General features: G+C 37.2%; 1 protein-coding gene across 1 annotated transcript in view; it reads left to right on the top strand.

Annotated features, from left to right (window-relative positions):
- LOC131429205 (uncharacterized) overlaps window positions 1–17,022 on the top strand; it is a 443,882-nt gene extending 426,860 nt beyond the window's left edge. The window contains exon 22 of the mRNA XM_058593255.1: window positions 11,068–17,022. Within this exon, the coding sequence (XP_058449238.1) occupies window positions 11,068–11,693 (626 nt within the window). The 3' untranslated portion in view covers window positions 11,694–17,022. The remainder of the gene's footprint in view (window positions 1–11,067) is intronic.
- The last annotated feature ends 10,691 nt before the right edge of the window (window positions 17,023–27,713 follow it).

Genomic DNA, 27,713 nt, shown 5'->3' with positions numbered 1-27,713 from the left:
TCCCCGGCGATCGATACTGAATGCAATCGCTTGCAATCCAGTATCTTGACATTCCTAAGTGAGGGGTCTTTAAAACAACCCGCCCCGTACTTAAGAATATCCTCGCAAGTCAAACTCGAATCGGTGACCACACCGTCGATTTCGACTTCACGAGCTGGCACGTAGACGCGGTACTCCAGCGTAAAGGGATCATTTTGAACAAGCTCATTAGCCTGTTTTGAGCTGGTAAACAGGACCCTGAGCTTGTCTGGCCGTATTCTATCTATACTTTTTATGGTATTATATCGCGAATACAGGTCCCGCGATATTTTTAAAATATTCAGTTTTTTTTCCTTTGATTTGGTCCGGAAATAGACCGCGTAAGGCCCGGCCGGTAGTGCGAGCCCATCAGGATAGCTCTTTATGCGGGACTTTTTACTGACAAGGGAAGTCTCCATTTGAACATCGGGAGCGGGGGGGGCAGGTTTTAAATTAGACATAGCGGAACTACTTCCGCGCAAAAACAAATGATTCGGGAGGAAATATAATGGTCAAATAAAGAAATAAAAATAAACGAAGTAAAGGTACTTAACTAAGATCCAACGGGGGACACCAAGCTGGACTTCGTCGATCGGCGTATCGCCGCTTTGATGATGTGCAAAAAACCTCCGAGAGGAAAAGACACACTTATTTATAATCCTCACACAATGGCCGCTTGTTTATAATCCGCACACTTGGCCTTGATCGCCGAAACAATAACCGGCTAACGGTACCGTTTCGATCGACCGCTCGCAATAAGGCACTGTTCTATTATATAATGCGAAAAAAAAACCTCTCAGAGGAAAAAGCACTATTGTCTATCACACAATATCGTCCGACCACTTTATCACACACACACAACTGGTTTTCAATGCTTTCGCAGTAAATCCAAATCACGTCCGTTCGCTCGGAAGGTTGAAACGGCAATGAGTATTGAGATGTTAGAGCGGCACTGGAATGATTGCGTTGCTCTTTATGGAGATTACGTTGGTGAATAAAGTTAATTTTGAACCAAAAAAATCATGTTCTCTTTGTTAGGCCCGGGACTTTTCAGCCCATACGATAAAAACTGTCCACTGTGGCGGCCAAATACAACGAAGCATGCTTGGTTCTTCTAGTCAATTGGACTTTCTCTTCATATGTTTTCATATGCAGGGTAGTTTAGTTCGAGTCCCGTCTCTGCGGTAACATTCTCGCGGTTTTCATTACATAGTTGCATTCGCATGCCATTTTTCTAATCTGATTTCCTCGTTAGATACTGATCCAATTAAAAAAATTTCACAAGACGGATCTACGTCTTAACAAAACAAAAATCAAATCGTTAAAATTGAGTTATTTGTGGTTATCTCGTGCAAATTTTATCATAAACTACAAGAGATTTCCTCATAAGCCAAGAGCTTCTTTTCTTAAAGTTATTTTTCCCTATTACACAATACAAGTAGGTTTAGAATTTTCCCTACACAAAAATCTCAGAATTGCGGAAGCAAATGATGTCCTCATGGTAACAACCAAATCATATACATAACAGGGCTGAAAAGTCACCACTTGTGGCTGAACACCCAATTTAAATCTTAATAATTTAATTTTAATTCATATTCCAATAAATAGTTATAAGGAAAAAAAACTACAAGAGATATTCACGATCTACAACTTATCACTCATCCAGAGGGCTAGTTTTGAAAATACAATAAAACCGTTCGACGACTACAAATTTAGTATCCTATACTTCCTTGAACATACGTTCGTTACAATCACGACAAGTACATCTACATCGATTTCTCCGCTGCGTTCGACAAGATTAATCATCACATAACAATCTCAAGGTTACCTCTGTTACCTCTGAAGTTCTTCAAGGAAGTCACCTTGGACCGTTTATATTTTTACTTTATCTCAACGATTTAAATTATTTGATCAAGTGCATGAAACTATCGTTCGCCGATGACTTCAAATTATTTCATGTCATCAAATCCACAGCTGACGTATTGTTCCTACAAAATCAGTTGAAAAAAATGGCTATTCAACAGAATCGTTTTGAACGCCTCCAAATGCTCTGTCATCTCTTTTAGTCGCAAACAGTCTGTAGTCAGCTTCAACTATAATATTTCACAAATTTTTTTTTTTTAACAATTTTTATTCAGGCCAATTTGCGTATAGCTTTACGTGGCCGATTTACCCATGGTTTTGTTACATAAAATTATTTTTTTATTGTTGGATCTCGTTGTCACCCTTCTTCTAGGGGGAGAGGAGCTTCCATTTCCTTCTAGCGAAGATTGGAGGTCATTTTGTCCGTTGCTCGTATCATCCATTGCTATATCGTTAGAGTTGTGACCGGTTTCCGTTTCCTTGTTTTCGTTGTTGATCGCCGTCTTGGGTTCATTTGCAGTTGCCGTAGATGCGCTTTGTACATTGATTGCAGTTGATAGTTGGTTAGATGGTGAAGGTGTTTTTGAAACAGGAGCACTGCATTCACTAGTTTCCGTTGTTAAGCGGTTGTCCTTGTTTTTGTTTGTTTTGTTTGTTTTCGCAGTTTCAGTGCAAGGTTTGCCGTAGTGTGCAGGTTGTTCACAAAACTGACATGTAACCAATTGATTTTCATACGTAATCAGCGTTTTACACGGATGTATTCCACCTTGACCACAAACGATGTAAGATGGAATTGCTTTACGTAGTTGCATACGTACCACTCGCACGCCATTCCGGATACCCGGGAAAAAATTCCGCCATACTTGCTTTTCGATGGAAAGAACTTCACCGTACTGCGACATACATTCCCGAACATACCCCTCACTGGTCTGCGGGGGAAGGTCATGCACGCGTACTTCTATGGCATTGTCCACCATGTACACAGGGATTTTATATTTAACATTGTCATGATCAATACTGTGCACCCCGTTATTAACCGAAGCAAATGCAATTGCATCTTTTTCACGTTTGAACATAATGTACACACAGTTAGACACCTTGTTGAATTGAATCTCGCTTACATCGTTAACGTTTAGATGCATTCGTTCCTTAAGCAAGATTTCAATTTCGGTTGCTGCTGGTCTAACTTTGCAGCGCTTGAAATCAATATAAATTGAATTTAGCCTTGTAGGCCAAGTTTCAGGCTTTGTTAAATCGTATTGGCCCATTTCGTACACTCTATTGTTCACTGCACTGTATTGTCTTTGTTTCTGTCGTCGCGACCGTAAGAAATTTTGGACTGCGTCGGATGCGATGCGAGCACGAACTGATTTCACAAATTGTTCTGGAACGTACGTCGTCTGTGAAGAACCTTAGTGTCCTCCTGGACTCTAAATTTCAAGGAGCACATTGAGTTTACTATCGCCAAAGCCTCCAAGCTGCTAGGATTCATTTTCCGCGTTACTAAAGAATTCGATGATGTACACTGCTTGCCCTTAGTTCGCTCTACGCTCGAATATGCCTCGGTTGTCTGGTCACCGTACTACCAAAACAATATCCAATTGAACGCATTGAAGCAATCCAACGAAAATTTGTTCGATTCGCTCTGCGTCGGCTTCTTTGGAGATACCTTTGGAACCTTCAAAGTTACCGCCAGATGCAAGCTGATTGATCTCGACTTGTTATCTGTCCGTCGCGAGACTACTTTTGTGACAGATCTCCTCCAATCATCCTAATCCTCCAATCAAGAAGACTGTCCCGAGCTCTTACAGCTTTTACAAGTAGATATCCATCGCCGTAATCTTCGGAACTATTCTTCTCTTATGATCCCCTATGCTAGAACTAATTATCGGCATAACGAGCCTTTTGCCAGCATGTTCCGAATATTCAACCACTGTACCAATTCATTCGACTTTAATCTATCACGAAACGTTGTCAAGAAATTGTTCCTAGGGTTACTATCTAATTAGCTTTAGTTTTAGTTAGTTTAGATATACTTTGTTCAAGTGAAATATATCATTTGGATGATTGTAATCTGTTGATGCAAAAGAATAGGATGTTTTATGCCTGGTGTTTGAAAATTGGTTTGAAACACATACACTTGTAAATTGGAAGAATCCAAAATGTAGATGATTCCCGTTTCAAAATTAGTCATCATAGCAGCCATATAGGAAATACTATACATTTTGTAATGTGTATGATGTTCATACATATAACCGAACGCCATAAACTGAATGAATTTTATCTACACCAATCGTCGGATGTTATTAAAAAAAACTTTCATTAATGTACTTGTATTAGTTATAATGCGCATGATATTAGGATGAATTAATATTAAAATTATACAGCTGGAAATGAAAATAAATTAAAATGCATTACATTTAAAAGCTCTGATTTTGCTCCAGGTCGACTTTGATACCTTTCATATATAGTAAAATCTTTTTGAAAATGCATTCAATGAGTGTGAATTAGAAATTTTTAAAACACCCAAAAAGTTTTCGCATTTTTTAAAATTAATGCAGTGTTCCTAACAAACGTCGAAGATCAGATATGATGAACATTTTTCGACAATTAATGTCTCACACATGTTTGTCAACCAATCTAACGGAAAGCATATCGTCTTATATTAAGGTTGGAACAATATGATAGGAGTATTTGCAAGTCTTTTTGGATTGAAATTGCAGGATGTCTAACAAAATTTAAAGATAATCGCCATTTGTACTATAGCAAACTATATACCTGCACGCAAACATTTGTACGTAGTTTTCTATTTACACATAATGTAAAATATTGTACGAATAATCATGTTTCAATTCATTTCATTGAAATAGCTCCAAAATAACTGGTTTAATTTAATTAATTGTACTGGCTGAAGCTGCAATTTGTTTTCCTTTAATAGATTTAAGAATATTTAACAAATATTTCCATTGAATCTACAAGTATTTTATACATAAAAAATAATACTGATTATTGAAGACAAAGATTATTTCTTTAACAATAATTAAATAATGTGTATTTTATAGAACGATCAACACTATCACCCGATTCATCAGAAAGGCTGTTGCTTCTAACCATTTGGACACCTGTTGCAATTTCGACAGTTTTTTCGAGTTTTGATCTGCTTCGCGAAGTTAGTCGTATTTTTGCTGTTGGTAAAACGGTTTATAGCAATCGAATGATTTATAACAAAATTTATGAAAATCCACTTAAACTGATTGCACTTGAAATTTTGGAATTACGGAGTGTACTATGAAACTCTATAGAATAAGGTTCGAGCTGCAAAACATGTCCCAAAATTGGTCGTATTATTCATCAATAAACTTCGAACGGCTTTTTGAATGCGGCCTTAAAGTAGATTTCTTCGTATTTCGCTCCTGACTCAAATAATAGAAAGACAATTGGTGGAATAGTTAATATTGTCTTAAGAAACTTACCTTCCCACGCCAAGGCAGTGAAAATAATAAATTAATAAGTTTTCAACCACCGAAAAAAAACCAATAAGATTTATTGTTACAGAACCATTGAAACTTTTTGGAACATTCACATTCAATTTTTCTGTATGAACTACACTGATATTAATGGAGATGGTCGAATTAAGTGAACGAAAATTTCAATGCAATGTACTTTCTCTTATCAAACTAAAAACTATACACTTCGAAAAACGGCTAGTTCAACTTCTATGAAGCGAGAAAGTTCACGTGGAACTTGTTCTGTACTTCGAAAAATTGCCAAAAATTGCCACGTGTTTTCTTAAGCAGCTAGAAAGTCTAGCTAGCCCTACACGGAACGACCGAAATTAGCTCTGCGCCTAATTCGTATTACTGTTTTTGAATTAGTTGATTTTAACAACAAAATTTCTAAAATAACTATTAAATTAGTAGAAATTCAGAATTTACTTTACTGGTAAAAACTCTTGTTTTTAGAGAATGTGTTTAGTTGGCGAATATTCTTGACACAAACCAGCAATATTTCAATCTAACACGAAATTCTCATTGACAACTAATTTTGTAATTAAAATCAACCTAGTTGACTCTATTTATCTATCACCATAACTGCTGAAAGACAGAACAAGGAAAACAAAAATGATATTGGTTTTATTAACAAGTTTTTAAGCAAAAACTCAATAGAAGTGTAAAAGCAAAACAATCCATTAAAAATCTAAAAAGGATAGTCTTTTTGAAACTGCTTGTCAATTGTTCTCGAACCCGGGTTGGCGGTTCAATGCATAGGACGCTGGTCTTACAAGCCAGTTGTCATATGTTCGAGCCCCGAACTGGAAGGATTCTTAGTGTCAGTAGAATCCATAGTACTAGCCATGCAATAATTCTGTACACTAATGCCGTTTTTCATTGAAAAACACTGGTGGCGAGGATTGCTCTGATTTTGCACTTTTGAGCAGAAATGCAATATTTTGACGGTGTTTCATTGCCATTTCTGCTCGAAATAGCAAAACCAGAGCAATCCACGCCACCAGTGGCTCTCAATGAAAAACGCCATAAGAATCGGCTGCGAAGTCTGTTGAAACAGAAAGGCCAAATTCCACAAAAGGAATGTAATGCCAAGACTTTGCTTTTTGCCAATTGTTTTGATGATTTGTTACGATATATCCATATTTAAATATCTAAACCCATATGTAAAAATACCGTAATGTATTGATTCAGAATTTGTGCGCATTTGAAGCGATTGTGCGTAATAATGTTTTTAAGTGGAACAGTGAAGTGAGTTTCGAATGTTGCACTCTGATTGGATATGCCAAATGAAGTTTTTGTATTTTCCAACCTTCCGGGCTACGCCGTCTGGTGTACTATTAGTATTCGGTTTTTGTTTTCCGAGTGTTAAAAGTTTTCAGTGAGAGAGTCGATTTCGCGAAGTCGAATGAAGTCAACAGCGAATTTTTCTTCTAATTTTTAAAAAGGAATTTATGTTTCGTTTATGTCTTTTCCTCCAATACAACATCATATTTATACTTGCCAATATAGATAAGACAACTGCGACTGAAATTCTTTTCGGTAAGTGTGTGTGCCATCTAGTGGCTAGTAGTCATTACGGTCTTACCCAAGTAGCACGTTAAGTTGCTGTCTTGAATTTTTCTACAGATTGTGCAGTTTATGAACTTAGTTCATATTACTATTCTAGCAAGTGTTGTGTTATGGAAAAAGCGCAATTTTTCTGTGTTGTGCAATATATCTTTGAGTTCTTCCGTTGTCACGAACATTTATTCACAATTATTGTCAACTGATACAAAAACCCATTACAATTGCTGCATGAGAACGAAAATCAACGAAAAAACAATTGTGAAACTCATGGAAACTACTACGTAATGTAAATAAGAATCGAATCGATGTTTACAAAAACATAGAAAACATAATTTCTAATGAATAAGTTTCACACTTGATTTTCAATACAACTGCCCGTAACACAAACATGGAACTTTAAAAATATTCTGCACATAAATAAATGGTAATACTACGTATTGTAGAATTGATCTTTTATGTTTAGTAAATAGAAAATCGACAACGAACTGAATTTGTTTTGGTGAAACATGTCTTCGTACGCCTGAAATTTTCAAGCGCCTTTGAATGTACGTGTTTTGATGATTACACATCAATTTCTATAAAAACAAGAATCTATTCTTTTCAATGAATATGATCGGAATAGTGTTTAAAATATGTATAAGACAGTTATCAAACATGCATACACCTTTTCAGACGAATTTAATCATATTGATGTTTCAATTAATCTGAAAAATTTTGAAATGAATTTTTCTTCAATATTTTCCAATATGGCATCAAGGGTAACAGTGTGTTGAAAAGAAAATGGTTCACCCAACGTAATGATTTATATTACCAAAATAAAAGGAAATATAAAAATTTAAATATTGAAAAGAGAAATTTTTGTTTTTATTTTTATCAAACTAGTTGACTTAAACAACAATACAGTTTAGTCATTCATCTTAGTGAGCCCGACATTTGTGATAAGCACTGTAGGTATTATTTTGGTAAGCCCATGTGCTTTAGTTGCAAGAACAAGTTGTTCAAGCGGTAATATATAACTATTAGAGTAACTATGATGAACTTAACTTTTTGTTCAATATCTTTGAAAAGTAATGTCAGGTCTGTTCATTTTTTCGCGAGATGAAAACCGAATTCAAATTATCTGATTTGATTTTTGTTTTCAATGCCTATGTAATGCTGTATTTCTGAAACTTTTATGATAATATTCTCACGTCGGCAAGTTTTGCGTTCATTTCAAGCAGATAAATCTGGTACAACTTATTTGCCAGTTTCGAATTGTTTTTCTAAAAATGAAGAAAACGGCGCACACTGACCTAAAATTTCATAAGGCAGTCAAGACAATGCGGACTCGGTAGCAAAATAATTTTTACTGCGAGGTTTTCAATTCGGTTTATCAGTTTTTCCTTGCGAAGAGCATAATTTCACTATTTTTTTTTTCTTCACAAGAGATATACAGCCATTTCGGCATATATTAAGTTCGATACAATTATGACAGCCATTTGGAAAATTTTTGATAAGTTGAACAATTGTTTTAGTTTTTTCGTTTTTACATCACGATGTGAAAATTTTGGCAGAGCTTCTATAACTACTAGTGCAACGTGGGCAAGTTGGTGATTTGCTGCACAATTGTTCTATAGTGATTTTTTTCGGTATTATCGTGAAACTTAACAGGTCTAAGTTGCACAACCGAGTTTTGTATATTTAAAAATCTTTTTGAACATATATAACATAAAAAAAAATTCTAAAACAATTGTAGAACCTCTTGAAATTTCAATAAGTTTCATTTGCTACTTGGGTACCGTTTTTTCGGTGACCGGGTGCCATATAGCTGCAGATTGCAGAAGCCAATTCAACCATTCATATTGCTTTGTGCCTTAGCTAAGAAATGACAGCACATTTAATTGGTGAATTCAACTAAAAAAAATAGACATTTGAGCTAATATTTTATTATTATTAAGGGAATGAGAATTAAAAAATCTAAATTAGCAAAAATAAGATTTTTTTAGTTGTCTCAAAAAATAACTAATTAAAATCATAAAATCAACTAATTTTTTGCTAAAATGCTGATTTCAGTCTTTCAGTGTATAATTACATGAACTCTAAGTTTACTACAGACTCTCACTTCAATAAATACTCATCAAAGTACTCTGACACAAGGTTTGCCAATATTTCCATCGAGCACCATTCTTAATCACTGATAAATCATATTCATATCACAAAAAAAAACGCTTTTGTTTACATTCTGCCATTGGTTTTTCTCACAAGTTATCCAATGTTTGGTTTAATTATAGATGACATAATTACAATTATAGAATCGTCAAGCTCATCTGACGCTGTCATGCAACATTCGGACAAAAATATTTTATAAAGTGGATGGAACGCTCTGATAATTTTATGATAAATTCACACGATCTTATTTTTCCTTCAACATTACCAATCATCAAATCATCATTCTACTTTAGGGAAAAAAAATTCTTCATTGTTCAACATAAAGTTATTCCAACTGTTAAATTCTTCTCAAGGATGACAATTGGTATCATACATTCAGTTTGATCCATGACGAGTAACACACAATTCTCTAACAGTTTCAAACGTAATTGACAGCTATATAAAATATAACTGGAGACCATACATAAAAGAAGAAAAACTCACTGTATATTGATTATATAATCCTGCAAATTGTTTAATCATTCAATAGTCATAATCCTCAGTTATTTATCGCATTAAGTAGAGTTTCATTCATTATGCGGCTTGCGTTTTCTTTCAGTGTACTTTTTCATATTCAAAAATGACTGGGATTTACTCTGGTGAGACGGTTTCACCTTGAATGTTACCTGTTGTTGTAAAATAATTTGCCAAGTAAAACTTGCTTCAGATAGAATTGGAACAAAGACAATTGCCTGTATTTCAGTTATTTATTATTGGATTCAAGATCTTTTTTTATACAAATGTAGCGTTTTCTTCATACTTTTAAGAAAAAATACGGATAAAATTATTCGTCACGGTTTCGAAGGAATTCTCGAGTTTTTCCTGTAACACTGCTCATTAGGCGGAGCACACCTTCTTCGTCCATCGTTTTAGCTATCTTATTCCATCAGGTCGTTATCTGATTGATGTCTTTGACAACCTTTCCCTTTGCCTTGAGTCTCCTCTTCATGATTGCCCAGTATTTCTCAATAGGGTGGAACGGGGGGCAGTTGGGTGGGTTAAGGTTTTTCGGAACAAACTGGACCCCTTTTTCTGCATACCATTCATGAACGACTTTGCTGTAAAGACAGCTTGCCAAATCTGGCCAAAACATTTCGGGATAGTTGTGGGATCGAATGAACGGCAAATATACAGTTTCCGAGCACGAATTTTGACCACACTATTCTGTTTTATGGTTCGATTTGGCTGTTTGCTAGCTCGATACGACTTAATTCCTTTCCGGAGTCGAGTTCTCCTCACGGTACTATGGACAATACCGAATTTTCTGGCCAAATCACAGTCCGTCAGATTTGGATTCCTCTTAATCGTCTTAGAAATCTTACCACGCAGTTTCCGGTTGACAGTTCCATTCCGACGATTGGCTTGAGGCTTCCGAATCGTCGTCAATGTTTTCTTATACCGTTTGATAACGCGCCATACGGTATTTCTGGGCAATTTCAGCTTTTTAGCTAGCTAGACCACAATGGATTTTCCAAAAAACTGCACAATTTTTTCCCTTCTTTCGGCTTCCATGTTTATTGTTTACAAAGTACAGTCGATTTGCGGAATGTCAAAAATCATACGTGAAGCTGACAAAATTCCAGACACGTGGGCGCCAAGATCTTCCAAATCCGTCCACCAGGAGCACCACAATATGAGCAAAAGTTAGGTCCAATTCTAAATGAAGTTAAAGCAAGCTTTAACTGAATTTCAATCTCTGACTTGGAGATGATTTCAAGTTCAAATTCAGCCTCTGTGGAATCCATTTTGCTATTTTTTGTTACATTTTATTCCGTAATTCCTTTTCAATCTTTTTCTCGTAGAGTATGAGTACTCTGAGTATTCAGTTCGATTAATTTGATTTTCATTTGATAAGTTGAATTGATAGCATGGTCTTGAAAATTCACTACTCACTTCCTCATAAACTTTTCGTTACTATTTTCAGACAGCGTAATAGGAATTCGCAGCATGGCTCTCGATAAACCAGCACCATCTCCTGCAACCTCAATCTGTCTGCTGCAGCAGCAACAGCAACCACAACAACAACAGCCACCTCCAGTCGGCATGATGGTGATGGTAGGAGCTCCTTCTGCACTGATACCAACTATTGCCTCGTTACCGGTGGTGACAGCAGCACCTACGGTATCACTAGCTCCTACGGTGGTGGAGCACCATCAGCACCATCTGAAACCACAAACAATAACAGGGCAGCCGTCGGTGACCCAACTACCGGACACAGTCACCGCTCCCATAATAACAGTGACCGGAATCGAAGAACCGGATCGCATCGACGGTATGCTGGACCGCATTTCGCACGATCTGGACTATCTACTTAATCGTACCTCTGAGGTGCCTACCGTAGTACCTATTCAGCTGCGGCAAACCTGTGGCGGCGCCGTTAGTAATAGCAGTAGCAGTAACTTTGTAAATAGTAGTAGCGCAACTAACAGCAACAATGCAAACGGTGAACCAACGAATGATGGTGCAGTCTGTCAAAAACAGCCACTAATAGCGTCTTGCCACAGTGTTCACGAAGTAATTATCGAAGAGTCTGAAGAAGTAGATAGCTAAATGTTCCTCTCATCGCGTTCTAAACGCATGTCCCTCGCACTCAACATGTGTTTATTTTCTGGGTGATGGCATCCCCGTTATACTGATTGGCTACAATTTTCATTTTCCTCTTATGCTGACGACGAAGAGACATTTCACAATTTACGCAGTCGGTTCAAATACGGTTACGGTTCCGTACAGGGAAGAGTTGAAAGCGCACTGTTCAACAGGCACAAGTAAGCATTTTTTTTTTCGAAGGAATCAAACCCACCCAACGGTTGTGCTTCTCGCTAATGATCCCAATTCCCCGCTGTCAACAACATACCCTGTACCACGTTAATGTAGAAAACGACCAAATTTTCCCACAGAACAACTTCTATTTTACCGCTACGTTCGAATGATACGTGCGTATCGAACACAATGAGCACAAGCCGCTACAGGGTGCCATCGACAGGTTTCGATAAATTGATTAATTTTAATTAAATAAAGTACTTGACGTTAGTATCGTATCATAACGTGATGCTTTTTGGGAGGATATTTTCAGAAGAACAGGAAGCAACACGTTGCAGGAATTTTGGTTACCGATACCAGCACACTCCAGTTGACAGTCAGTCGGCTTTATTACCCTTTCACACCCATAAACGATCCAATAACTGTTTTCGTTCGTGTAGATCGTGATGCTTGTCTTTCTGTTGTATACACACTAAATTATTATAATTCGATGAATATTTGATTATTCCAAGATAAATTAAATAAAAGTTTGAACTAACTAGTTGTGCGATTCCATCGGATCATGGCCATTACCAGGTTAATTGAATCGGTTGCTAGCGTTTCTTAGAAGAGTCATGTTTCCGAGGCATTAAAATAGTTCGGAATTAATTAACCGACGTCAAAGCGTTTAAATTTCTCAGAACTCAAACGATGTTGCGATGTGCGTACATTGAAACACGTGTAGTTTCGTCCGTTGATCAGCTGTCACCAGTCGGAAGTCGTATTAGAGCAAATAACCGTGCTTACACGTGTCCCAACCGCTACTGGGAGGTTTATTGTGATTGTTTCGATTCCTGTATCATTTTATATGAAGCAACGAACTGGATATTAACGGCTATTATGTCATAGTGATGATGTGTAGCAGATATTTAGTGCTTTAGTGAAGTTCTCTACGCCAACCGTTTAGTAATGCATTGATTCCTAGCTTCCTAGTTGAAGCAACCTTATTCCAATTGATTTGAGCCGATTATAACCATTAGCAACTGGTTTGTTTTTCGAATCCGGGTAGAATATTCTCTATCTAGCAGCCCATAGGAATGTATAACAAATACGACTATATTCAGACTGGTTATAAAGAAGGTGGAAAAGCACTTGTAGAACATAAATAATGTGTGGTCAAATAAGAATGAGTAGAAATCGGCCAAACTTTGTTTTGTATTTAAATATTTAAATAATTAGGGAAATATACTCGCTCAAGCTTTCTTCGAGGACTAACAAACTAACTACTCTTTGGTTGCAAGATACCAAACAATTGTATTGTTTGAAACAAAAAGAACAAACATAAATTTTCTGGTTGATGATCCCGGTCACGGAATAAATAACACTCTACGAACCACAGAATTAGACAGTTTAATGAGTTTGAAAATCTCTGCCTTCTTCTCCTCCAGTACACTGTTTAGAGTTTGTTTTGACGTCGTAGTTTTCGCAACATCCGGCTTCTGATTTTCACTCGATTCAGTCTTCGTGGCTGTGGAAAAATGTACTCCGAACATTCTCATTGTTTTGGTGTCCAAATAATTTGGCCGCATTTAACAATTTCGACAATTTACCGACCAAATAGAGCAAAATTTAATATAAAAATCAAGAAATTGCTTGCTTTCGTGTGATGAAATCAGAACACAATTATATTGTTTGAAACAAAGGAAATAAACGTTTTTCCACATAAATTCTCTGGTTGATGATCCCGGTCACGAAATAAATAACACTCTCTACAAACCACAGGAATCGATGGCCTTGTCTTTTCTTCGACAGTTTATTGTGTGAAAATCTCTGTCACTCCTCCTCCATCAGCTGCCTCATCGTATCCCTGACCAGTAAACTGTTTAGAGTTTGTTTTAACGCCGTAATTTTCGCCACTTCCGACTTTTGATTTTTCCTCGATTCAGTTTTCGTGGACATGGAAAAAAGTTTTCCGAACATTCTCATAGTTTTTGTGTCAAATAATTTGGCCGCATTTAACAATTTCGACAACTAAGCAAATAGTCCGGATTTAATATAACAATCAAGCAATTGCTTTCGTGTGATTAAATCAAAGCATGCTAGGATGGAACCGACGTACGAGTCAGCGATGCCTGCGAGGTTTTTCGTAGGTAAACAGATTTTTCTATTCGACGTATCTACAGATACCCGCATACGCATGGCTGCCAGACGGGTGACTAAACGCTGCCAGCTGGAAAAATATGGCTGGCAGACATTCTGGTGACCGGCTGCCTCACCGCTGCCAGGAATACAACTCAAACGATACAACCGTATCCACCAGGATTTTTCCACATTGAAATCTTTGACATTTTCAGCGAAGGTGAGAAGATGAAAACGCTCGGCTAACTTGGATACAGGCGACTTTGTTTTGTCAAATTGGATTTGACAACCGTAACTGAATCAATTTTGGTAGCCTTCTGGTGGCCATGGCTGCCCAGGTAGCCAAAACGCTATGCGGGTAACGGCTCTTAAGGTCTGAGGACACAGAGCCACGTGTTGAGTTTTAAATCGACCACGTGGCTCGCTCAATTCCCTTTGCGCATCGTATTTCTCTTGTACTCTCTCGTATATGAGCAAACTGTACCGGGTTACCAACATACATTTTATTATTTTGATGAGAAGTTTTATCACATTAATCTATCGTATGGGTTGGACATTACATGGATTCCAATGAACAATGAAAAAATATTCAACTTTCACAAAGATTGAATCTGTGTGTTTGGCAGCCTTGTCGAGCACATTTTATTTCTCTCTCCTTTTTCAGAATGCTATCAGGAAACCAAAGCGAAAAAAATGGTGGATGCATTGAAACTGACTTTGTTTCACAGAAAAATACAAGACTTTATTTTTATCGCGATAACATATATGTTTTTATGTACTAATCGCATCTAAACTAAATTATCTAGACTTTGTCACGGTAGATTTATGATACAAGCCTTCAAAGCCGAGATATTCGATGAACAAGTAGAGGTATGCATTTCCGAGCGTTCCAATTTTCAGCAGCTCTTCAGTCAGAAAAAAATACAACACGACCGCTAAACTCAATGAATCATTCTGAAAATTTCACAGAATATTCTCAACTATATTTCAAAGACATTGTCAGGTGGGTTTTTCTATATTCTGCACCGTTTCCAAGAAAACGGGAAAATCCGTTTAATTTGAAACGGGAAAATAGCAAAAAACCTACCACTTTACGGTACTGTCCTCAGCCTTTAAGGGCTCTTAGGCCAGTGTGTATTAGGGCATTTTAGAGGGCTATTTTCAAGCTTCAAATCCGATTTTCTCAGAAACGGTGACGACTATCAAAAAACTCAACTGACAATCTCTTAGAAAATTAATTTAGATTATTCTGTGCAAATTTCATAACGATTCATTGACATTAGCGGTCAGGAAGAATTTTTTTTCTGAAGGATGAATTGCATAGCTGAAAACGCCGTCTTTCAACTTGTTCATTGAATATCTCGCCTTCAAAAGCATGGATCAAAAATCTATCCTGACAATGACTAGATAATTTAATTTTGATGCGATTAGTGCATAAAAACATATATGTTGTCGCGATAAAAATGAAGTGAATGTTATTTTTGTGAAGGTAAGTCGATTTCTTTGGCAGCGCTTTTGGTTTCTGCACTTGTTTCCCAGTAACGTAACGAAACATGAAAGAGAAATAAAATCGGCTCAGCAAGGCTGCCTAACAAGCGGTAGCTTTATTGGATTTCATGTGATGCAGTCAAACTTGTAACCGAAAATAACAAAACTTTCTTGGCCACTCGACCACATCGAGAGTCATTTTGCACATTCGCGAGAGAGCATGGAGGGAAATGTAATACGCACAGCGAGCCACGTGGTTATACGCGACCTACTGGCCTCAGCCCTAAGGGCATATTGACCAGTAGTGCCGTATTAAGTCTGTATGCCCACAAAATAATAAGTTCTGCAAACTAGAAGAATTTATCAGACAGTTTTATGGGATTTGTACCTGTTTTTGACCATCGTTCATGAAACAGTACTCATGAAGATAATGCCTTGAACAGCTTGCGAAGCTCGGGAATATTATTCTAAGCTGCCCGATTCCTAAGTGTTATTTCAATTTATTTAAAAGTTTACGCGACGCAACTGAACAAATTTTTAAGCATCTTCTGAAATACATTGTTTAGCTTATCAGTAGCGAGAAAAGAAGTTCCACGTGGTTTTTAGGCAACGAAAAAGTTCTCATGGAATTTTTTCTTTACCTTCAAGTTATCATAAGTGTACTTTTAAGCTGCGAGAAAGTGAATTTTTCAGGTATTGTGGAACTTTTGATTGCTTGGGTTTAATTCTGTTGTACCTAGGTGTCGATGGCGTTGAACCAACGTTCAAAACTAGTTTTAAACAATTGGCTTAACAACTGTTAATGAGAAAATTGAGTTAGACGCGGCATCAAACGAAAATGACTTCACTATACGACTCTATTAACTGTCAAAGGTAAAAAAAAAAACAATTCTATGCTTGACAATTTGGTTTGGATAGTGGTTTTTTATATTGATCCCCGTAAATTGTGAAACACGTCACGTTATCCTAAATCGTAGATAATACATAGTTGTATTATTGAATTTCTAATGATATGACAAACAACTAGAATATATGATCCTGTTTACAGATGATATAATTTTTGTAAATAATAGATTGTTTTGTACATATGACATTTTTAAAGAATGAATATTACTGTCAGTCACCTATTTTGTTATTGTTTAATTTAGTGCAACCCAGAGAAACAGAATAGCACTGCTAATGTAAACGAGTTCAGATAATAGGATGATAACGGGATTTAAATGCAAACGCATTTAGTTCCAATTTGTACAGACTGATCCAATATAGTCATATAATGAGTGAAAACTTTTTCTACACACCCTACATTGCGACCGAAGACGAGTGTTGCACCCTTATTTTGTCTACCAACTTCAGAAATAATCCGAAACAAGTGAAACGAACTTTTTTCTAACTCTATTGAGCGAATAAAACAAAATTTCTCGCGAGAAAATTCAATGAAACTACGATTTTGTACACATTGGCAAAAAATAAAACCGGCCCAATAAATAAACTTGAAGAAAACAATTTAAAATGATGCAAAGTGAGTTTTACTGAAATATACTACCGAAAATTCCCTTTAACCATCTCCGTTGACCGAAGCACATGCAACCAACTTCCACCGCACGACCACAGAATCGATGAATAGTATTGTGAACGTCAATCAAACGGATTGAACGTGGGTGGCACAATAATGAACCCGACGTCTACCTCACCCAATTGTTTACACAACACACACACCCCTTGTCCTTACTGAATTGCGAAATAATAGTGTTTTTTTTATATATTTACATCATAGGCAAAGAAAAATCCGAAATGTTCATAAACTGTTTAACCTAGTTGACATATTCACATGAGCTGAGGACAAATCGGTAGTAACATGTGATTAGGGCATATCGCACGATAGGCCCCTGCGAATGTTACAAAATATAATGCTCATTGCTCGGTTCTACAACCACCATTTACACAATAATCGATATAATCTCGTAAATAGATAGCCCAATCTACGAAATTGTGCGCAATATACTTGAATTTCATGTTTAAAACTTGAGTAATGAGCATTATTTTTCGTAACTTTCAAAAGGGCATATCGCACGATATGCCCTAATCACATGTTAGTACCGAAATGTCCAATGAATTAATACACAACAAAATAAAATTAGATTAAATGGCATTGTTTAAGTTGTAGATTATATGAACAAAAATGTGTATGTACTCCCCTAGAATTTGGTCCATTCCTTTCTTGCTCGCTGCGCTCCTCTTCTTCTTGTACCAGTCGGATTAGATTCGCGTCGTTTGATAGCTATCAGTAATTTGTTAATATATTTATTTCAATTTAAAATCGGAGCAAAAATACAGCCATTTTAAAAGCGATAATACAGCCATTTTCAAAGTTCACAACATTGACATGTAATTTAGATGATTCACGTAGGTAACCAGCAATGTACAAGGATGCCTCCCAGACTGACAAAATACCACGTAAGACGAAATTGCCTTATGTAGTCGCACGCCATTCCGGATACCGGGTCATGTGTACGCACTTCTATGGCGCCGTCTACCACGTGCACAGATACTTTGTATTTAACATTATTATACACAACACTGTGTACCATATTGGTGAACAGCGCAAAGCGAGCATGACATATACTAACTACAAGCCTTGTTAAACTGTATTTTTAAACACAACTTTTACGTCTAGAAATGTTTCAATTTCGTTTGCGGCTGGTCTAACGTTGCAGCGCTTGAAATCAATACAAATTGATGGTTTTTATATATGCGTATTTGCATTCCAAATACTCTATTGTTCACCACACTGTATTGTCTTAGTTTCTGTTGGCTCGACCGTAAGCGATTTCCGACTGTGTCGGATAAGATACGAATACGAACTGATGTATGATTTCTTTAAATTTTCCATGGAGTTTATATATTTTTAACAATCTTGTAGCAGGTCATCAGACTTCACATGCTCCGACTAAAATTAATCTTTGCACGCGTCTTTTATACGACAAACCATTTATTTTCACGGATGAAAAACCCAATATGACTGAAGACTGACATTTAAAAAGAACGAAGGGATTTTTGAATGCAATCTTTTCACATCATTTTAGTTCGGAAATAGTTAATTGTACAAAAATGGTGTCCTAGACAGAGTAATAGAAGATTGATTGGCAATTAGGAGATTAACTTAAATAGTGGCCTTCCTCCATTCTGTTTCGTATCGGCAGTTTGATTGACTAAGCTCTGGTCGTCACAAGCCCCGATCTAATACCTACCCGATGTCAAAAGATGACTGGCAAGTCCTGTTTTTAGCAGAATGAAAAGGTTCGGAGTATTAGCAAGCTGAAGGGGTGAAGTGCAGAGGTGACAACTGGCACTTTACTACGGGTGTCTAGATTGTCAACTATAACTCTTGCTAATATGCTTAATGTGGGAGGCGTGTAATAAGGAAGAGTCTTCGGTTACCGGCACCCTTTTTTTACGCTTATAACTTCTGATTGAGTGCACGTTATGCAGACATCTATACATCAATGGAAAGCTGAAGTCCCTAACTAACAACTGAATAAGTCAGTCGGTGTTGAACAGTCGTTCGCACCGCACGCGTATAGCTCTTGGCTCCTGGAATTTTTTTCTGGCTAACTAAGTGATACAAAGAGTGATATTAGAGTGACTAAGTGATATTAGAGTGACTAAGAAATTAATCAGCCTTTTTTAGGGCTAGCTAGGAGTCTAATCGAAGACTAATTTAGCCTAGTTAATTTAATTTAAAATTTCATTCATTTCAAAAATGCCTGCGTCCAACCGGAAAGGCAACAAGCCTAAGGCTAAAAATAATTCAATACGGAATAAATCACAATCCGTTATTCAACATTTTTCTAATAACATTCACGATATTATAGAATCTGAATGTAAAAATAAAAGACAACGGACGGATTTCCCTTCCGCTGATCCTATGCCGTCTAACAATATTTACGAGATTCTTCCTGAATCCGATTGTAGCGACATAGAAGAAAATTCTTCAAAAATTCCCAAAATGGACGCTTGTCGTTCTGGGAAGAAACATCAATCTATGCCACCAGTGACGGTGATGATTTCCGACTTCAAAGCATTCCGTAGTGAGCTTTCTACTTTTCTCCCGGAAGTAAAAGTCTCATTTCAAATCGGACGAAGAGGAGAATGTCGAGTCTTGGTGGATGGATTGGAAGATTACGAACGTCTTATTCGATATTTGTCCGAGAAACTTCATAAATTTTATTCATATGATATAAAATCAGACAGACCCTTCAAGGCTGTCTTGAAAGGATTATCAAATGATCAAAGTATTGATGAAATTAAAAATGAACTAAAAGAATTGCTTGGTTTTGCCCCTTCCCAAGTAATACTTATGAAAAAAAGAGCGAATGGTACTTCTAAACCACGCTCTGGAATTTCCCATGAACTTTACCTAATACACTTCAATCGAAGTGATGTAAACAATTTGAAAACTTTAGAAAAAGTACGTTTCATTTCCCACATTAAAATTCATTGGGAACATTATAAACGGCATAATCGTATTGCAAACTTAACGCAATGTCGTCGTTGCCAAGGCTTCGGTCATGGAACCAAAAATTGTCATATGGATATACGGTGTTTGAATTGTGGTAAATCACATTCGAAAGACGTTTGTCCAATGAATGAAACCACTGATAAATTTTCATGTTCCAATTGCAATGGAAATCATAAATCCAATTATTTGAAATGTCCTGTCAGGGAAAAAATTTTAAACGCTCGTTCGCTTAGACAACAAGTCAAATCAACGACCTTAAATTTACAGAACATACCTGAAAATCAAAAAACCGTTACAAATGCCACGCCTAATTCTTCTAAGGCACTGATTTCTTCGAATTTGAAACAAAAAACAGGTACGCCTGCCAATTCGTCTTCTAACGAAAACAATTTATTGACAGGTAGATCTACCTCGTCATCATCTTCTTCTAATGTCAGTTATGCTGGTATATTAGGTAGAAAACTACCTCCTATTTCTTCTAATGTAAATAATTCTAACGAAAACAATTTATTAATAGGTAGACCGGCCAAATTACCTTCTTCTAATGGCAGTCTACCTACCAATATTCCTTCAATGCCATTCGCTTCTTAAAAATGAAGTCGATTTAGGCGATATAACTGAAAATAAAATGATCTACCTACAAGATCAACTTTTTCAAATGATCATCCAAATGAATTCGACTTCATCTCTTTTTGAAGCATTTCAAATCGGATGGCAATTTGCAAATAATATTATAATGAATTTAAAATTTAACAGTGATGTTAAATAAATATTTGAATATTTTAAATTGGAATGCTCGATCTTTGAAATCGAGTGAAGATGAATTTTATAATTTTCTCGAAGTTCACAAAATCCATATTGCCATTGTGACAGAAACTTTTCTTAAACCAAATGTCAAATTGAAAAGTAATCCACATTATGTGGTTCATCGATTTGACAGGTTTACTGGAATGGGTGGTGGAGTTGCCATTTTTGTCCAACGGCAAATTAAACATCGAATGTTACCTTCTTTCAATACTAAAGTTATTGAAAGCTTGGGAATCGAAGTTGAAACCATTCATGGAATTTATTTCATCGCTGGAGCATATTTGCCATTCCAATGCACCGGCGAACAATTAAATTTCTTTAAAGGCGATTTGCAAAAACTTACAAGATATCGATCGAAATTGCTAAGCATGTCCAGTAGTAGAATTGTAGGCAAAATAACAGTAATGGTAAAATACTTCATAATCAACTGTCAGCTGGTTACTTCATAGTTCTTCATCCCAGTAATCCGACTTGTTTCTCTTCAGTGAAAAACCCGTCTACAATTGATCTGGTTCTAACAGATCAAAGTCACATTTGTAGTGAAACGATTACACATGCTGACTTTGACTCAGATTATCTTCCAGTAACATTCAGACTTTCCAACGAAGCTATAATTAATCCAATTAGTTCTATTTTCAACTATCATAGAGCTAATTGGTTGGATTACAGATCTCACATTGAAAATCATGTGGATCATGAAACTATTTTAGAAAATTCTGCGGACATCGACACAGCAATTGATAATTTGAATCATTATATTATCGAAGCTAGAAATCTTTCAGTTCCCAAATCTCAAACTAAATTAAATTCTCCTATCATCGATGACAATCTTCAACTGCTCATTCGGTTGAAAAATGTTCGTCGACGACAATATCAACGTTCTCGTGATCCTGCTATGAAAAATATAGTTAAGGATTTACAAAAAGAAATTAAACATAGATTTACTCTTTTGCGAAATGAAAATTTAGCTAAAGAAGTTGAACAAATTAAACCATATTCTAAACCTTTCTGGAAACTTTCTAAGGTTCTTAAGAAACCTCAGAAACCAATTCCTGCTCTCAAGGAAGGAAATCAAATACTTCTTACAAATGGCGAAAAAGCTCAAAAACTTGCTCAGCAGTTCGAGAGTGTCCACAATTTTAATTTGAACGTTGTGAGTCCTATTGAAAATGAAGTCTCACTGAAATATGATCATATTTCAACCCAAGTGTTATCACACAATGACATTATTGAGACGAATTTTGATGAAATTAAATCAATTATTAGAAAACTTAAAAACATGAAGGCTTCTGGTAATGATGGAATTTTTAATATTCTTATTAAAAATCTTCCCGATGTTGCCTTGAGACTCCTGGTTAAAATTTTCAACAAGTGTTTTTCATTAGCTTACTTCCCAAAAAGATGGAAAAACGCTAAAGTAATTCCTATCCTCAAACCTGATAAAAACCCAGCAGAAACATCAAGCTATCGACCAATTAGCTTACTTTCTTCTATCAGTAAACTTTTTGAAAAAATTATCTTGTTGAGAATGATGACTCATATAAATGAGAATTCAATTTTTTTACCAGAGCAGTTTGGATTTCGTCATGAACATTCAACTACTCATCAACTTGTCAGAGTAACGAACATGATAAAAGCAAATAAATCTTCTGGGTTATCCACTGGAGTTGCTCTTCTAGACATAGAAAAAGCATTCGACAGTGTATGGCACAAAGGTTTAATAGCAAAAATGTCTGATTTCCAGTTTCCTATTTATTTGATCAAAATGATTCAAAATTATTTAACTGATCGTACTCTTCAGGTTAGCTATCAGAATTGTAAATCTGAATTGCTACCCGTACGAGCCGGTGTTCCGCAGGGTTCGAGTGTAGCTCCAATCTTGTATAATATTTTCACTTCTGATCTTCCAAATCTACCCGTTGGTTGTCAGAAATCGCTATTCTGTGACGACACAAGTCTGTTAGCCACAGGTAGAAATCTAAGAGTGATCTGCAGTCGCCTACAAAGAAGTTTAAATATTTTCAGTGATTATCTGTCAAAATGGAAAATTAAACCAAATGCAGCAAAAACGCAATTAATTATCTTTCTTCATAAGCCAAGAGCTTCTTTTCTTAAACCAAACAATAATCACATTCTAAAATTGAATGGCTTGGAATTGACATGGTCTGATCAAGCTAAATACTTAGGTTTAACGTATGACAAAAAACTCACTTTCAAGGATCACATTGAAGGAATCCAGGCAAAGTGTAATAAATATATTAAATGTTTATATCCTCTTATAAACAGAAATTCTAAGCTCTGTCTAAAAAACAAATTGTTAATTTATAAACAAATTTTCAGACCAGCCATGCTTTATGCGGTACCAATTTGGTCAAGCTGTTGTTCCACCAGGAAGAAAACGCTTCAAAGGATTCAGAATAAAATTCTGAAAATGATTTTGAAGCGTCCTCCCTGGTTTAGTACAAATGAGTTACACAGACTCACAAATATAGAACCATTAGATGTAATGTCACATAATATTATAAGCAAATTCCGACAAAAATCGATGCAATCTTCAATTGAATCGATTCGCTCTCTGTATTAGTTAGTAAGTTAGTATATAAGTTCCTTTTCCCCATTACACAATACAAGTAGGTTTAGAATTTTCCCTACACAAAAATCTCAGAATTGCGTAAGCAAATAATGTCCTCATGGTAATAACCAAATCATATATATAATAGGGCTGGAAACAGGAATCAGAACAAATTGGCTCAAATGGCACGTTCCCCTTGATATTTGGAGATTTGTGCCTTGCCATCAATTTGTTTTTAGCATCATTTTCCCGATATATAAGAGGGAAGGATTGAAAGGAAATGGTAAGGGTTGGACTAGGAGGATGGGAAAAAATGACGACACAAAAACACATAAAAGCTGAAGTAAATTCTGCACCCCTAAGGGATGCCGAACAATCTGCTGGGGGTCACATCTGGTAGAAGCAGGAGTAAATTCTGAACCTCTAAGAGGTCCCGAACAGTCTGCTATTAATAAAACCTCCAACCCCCGAGAGGATTTAGAGATCTTACAAAAGCGACACCATTCTGCACTCCCGGAAGAATGCAGAACGATTCGCAGTATGTACGAGCAGAAGTAAATTCGGTACCCCCTAAAGAATGCCAAACAATCTGCTAAACCCTATTTAAGGTGAATACAGAAGGGATTCATTCACTCCAGGAAGAACGATGAACCCTTCTGACTATAGCTCCTTACCACATTGGGTGAGAAACGAGAGAATATCCGTCAATTTTAGCTCCGCATACACAGACTCAACCATGTATGGAGAACCAAAAACCCGGATACGTAGTTGCGTCAATGCGGGACAGTTACATATCAGATGATATGAAGTACCATAATCGCAATCACACAAATCACACGAATAATACTCAGCACGTTGAATAGTAGCCATGTGATAATTGAGTTTGCAATGTCCAGTCAGAGCTCTGACCAGAATACTGCAATGATGCTTGGAGAAATGCAGTAGACACTTTGACATTTTCAGATTTAAATCTGGTAGAAATGCTTTTGTCTGAGCGCAAGTTTGCAAGCTGCGCCAGTAGCGGGCATGTTTGGATGCAGCCCAAGAACGAATCTTGCGCTTTATCCAACTAGTTGAAAGTGGTAAAGCTGGTTCAGGACCAACGAAATCATTCGTTGCACCAGCTCTAGCCAACTCATCAGCCCATTCATTTCCAGTAATACCAGAATGGCCGGGTACCCATAAGAAGTAAACAGCATTTGAAATGCTGAGGTCCTCGATTTGAGTTCGACATGCGATCACTAGATTAGATCGTGAGTCATTCGAACTGAGTGCTTTTAAGGCTGCTTGACTGTCGGAACAAAAATAAATTCGTTTACCACAGATCCTCTGCTGAAGTGCCGATTGTACTCCACACATAATCGCGTAGATTTCTGCTTGGAACACAGTACAGTATCTACCAAGTGAATGAGACTGCTCCAGCCTCATTTCATGACAGTATACACCAGCACCAGCACGACCATTCAACAGAGAACCGTCCGTATAACAAACTATGTGTTCATCAAATTGTCGTTCCAGACAATTAGACAACCATTCCTCACGAAGAGGATAGCTCACATTGAATGTTTTAAAAGGAAAACTGCACGTGAGAGTTAGGTCACTAGGAGCGAGTAAATACTCATCCCACGTAACCATTTGAGACCACAAGCGAGTGTGGCTGGTAGCATAATCTAATGGGTTACTGTTCCAAAGCCTTGTAACCCTAAGACGATATGCACAAGATAATGCTTCTTGTTTTAGGAACACATGTAGTGGTTTAATACAAAGTAGCGCCTCTAGAGCAGCAGTAGGAGTTGTCGTGAATGCTCCTGTCATCGCCATTGAGACCATCCTTTGGAGATGATTTAGCTTTGACTGAACTGTCGCGACTTCTCCTTTCTGCCACCATACAAGACAACCATATGCTAAAATTGGTCTAACAATAGTTGTGTAGATCCAATGAATATATCTGGGTTTGAGTCCCCATGATTTTCCAAAAGCTCGTCTGCATTGGCCGAAAGCCATGCAAGCTCTTTTAATCCTGAAGTCAATGTGAGCAGACCAATTCAGTTTTGAGTCAAGAATAACCCCGACGTATTTAACTTGATCGACCACAGTGACCTCTGAACCAAAGAACTGCAACGGACGAGCTCCTGTGATTATCCTACGATGAGTGAAAAGCACCATTGATGTTTTGCCCGGATTTACAGATAATCCAACCTGACAACACCATTGTTCAACAGATCGCAGGGCTTGTTGCATTAAATCAAAGAGAGTGTTAATGCTCATACCGGTCATCAATATATGATAATCGTCGGCAAAACCATAAGTCGGAAATCCAAGGTTATTAAGTTTCCTCAACAAACCATCAGCGACTAGGTTCCATAAAAGTGGGGATAGTACACCACCTTGAGGACACCCACGGACACTCAGCTTTCTAATCTCTGCTTGCCGAAGCGATGAACAAAGAAGTCGATTGCCAAGCATTGCGTGTATCCAATTTGTGATACTTGAAGGTATGCCATGACCACGGGCTGCTTCCAGAATTGAATTGAAAGACACGTTATCAAAGGCACCTTCGATATGTAGGAAAACTCCCAAGCAAGATTGCTTTTGTGAGAAAGCTTTTTCAATGTTGTACACAACATCATGTAACAGGGTTGTAGTGGACTTTCCACGCTGGTAAGCATGTTGCATTCCATGTAGCGGATGCACGCCCAAACTAACATTCCTGATATAGTGATCGACTATGCGTTCCACTGTTTTAAGAAGAAATGAGCTAAGACTGATAGGCCTGAAACTCTTCGCTTCCTCATAAGTGTCGCGACCGCCTTTGGGAATAAATTTGACAATTATTTCCTGCCAGGCTCTTGGAATATATCCAGTCGCAAGACTAAAAGTAAGTATTTTCTTCAAAACATGTTTGAAATGTTCATACCCTTTCTGCAGTAACACTGGGAAAACTCCATCCTTTCCAGGAGACTTGTACGGAGCAAAACTCTCAACTGCCCATTTGACCGATTCAATCGTCACAACGCTTCGAGCAAGGGCCCAAGAATCGTAACTACCTGAAAAAGTCTCGGGAAAAGCTGTCGGTGATGGATCCATACATCCTGGAAAGTGAGTGTTAAAAAGATAGTGAAGTACATCACCTTCATCAGACAAGTGTTCACCATCTGAAGTTCTTAAGAAACTGACATTAAAGTCCTTAGACTTCGAAAGTAACTTATTCAATCTGCTAGCCTCGTTGAGACTAGAGACATTTGTGCAGAGGCTTTTCCAACCACTTCGCTCAGACGATCGAAGAGCATTTTTGTAAGCCCTTCGAGCCGACACGAATGCCCCCGACCCATCTCTGCGTCGGTGGTTCCAAGCTCTTCTGCATAGTTTCCTTAGTCTAGCAAGTACAGCATTTCACCAAGGAGTTCCTCTAGTAGCTCGCACAATCCGAAGTGGACAAGCCTCTTCATATGCTGCAACTATGAGTGAATTTGTCTCGTCGACAACATTTTCCAAATCAATTGGGGTTTCAATTGTTGGTTGGTGTCCGTAAAATCTAGTCGCCAAGCCCTCTTCATAGAGGTCCCAGTTTGTAGATTTGGGATTACGATATGTAATAATATCAAATTTAACGTTTGAATGATCAAAGAATATGTACTTATGATCAGACAACGAAGGTTCGAGCTCATCGGAGACGAGCCAATTTACCAACTCATGCGCAATTCTATCAGAGCAGAGAGTTACGTCCAAAACCTCCTCTCTTCCAGATCTCGCAAAAGTTGGACGGTTTCCTGCATTGACTATGTGCAGGTTTGTACTGCTCACAAATTCCATCATATCAGAGCCTCTCGAATTCATATCTGTGCTGCCCCAAATGATATGGTGAGCATTTATGTCACTGCCGATTACAAGCGGTAAATCACTCTTGCAGCAGTATGATACAACCTTTTTGAAGTCATCGCTTGGCGAAGGTTGGTTATGCGGTAAATATGCCGAACAATAGACATATTTCCTGTCTATGCCATCAACAGTCATACCAACTGTGACAGCACAAATATCCCGAGTTGTGAGCTCCGATATGAGAGAAACATCGAGAGCACTATTTGCAAGTATGCATGCTCGAGGCATTTCACGTGGATTAGTCATACCGCTCTTGTTGAAGGCAACAAAGACTGGGTTTAACAATTTTCCAAGGTAGAAGTTTCCATTTTGGAAATATGGTTCTTGAACCAAAGCTATAGAAGCTTTACCTTCTTGCAGAAGTCTGGATAGATTCATAGTTGCTGTACGTTTATGCTGAAGATTGATTTGTGCCACTCTAACCATT

Source organism: Malaya genurostris, chromosome 2, assembly GCF_030247185.1.
Source record: "Malaya genurostris strain Urasoe2022 chromosome 2, Malgen_1.1, whole genome shotgun sequence".
NCBI lineage: Eukaryota > Metazoa > Arthropoda > Insecta > Diptera > Culicidae > Malaya > Malaya genurostris.
Note: the sequence above shows the minus strand (reverse complement) of the source record. Positions and strands in the feature narration are given on the sequence as shown.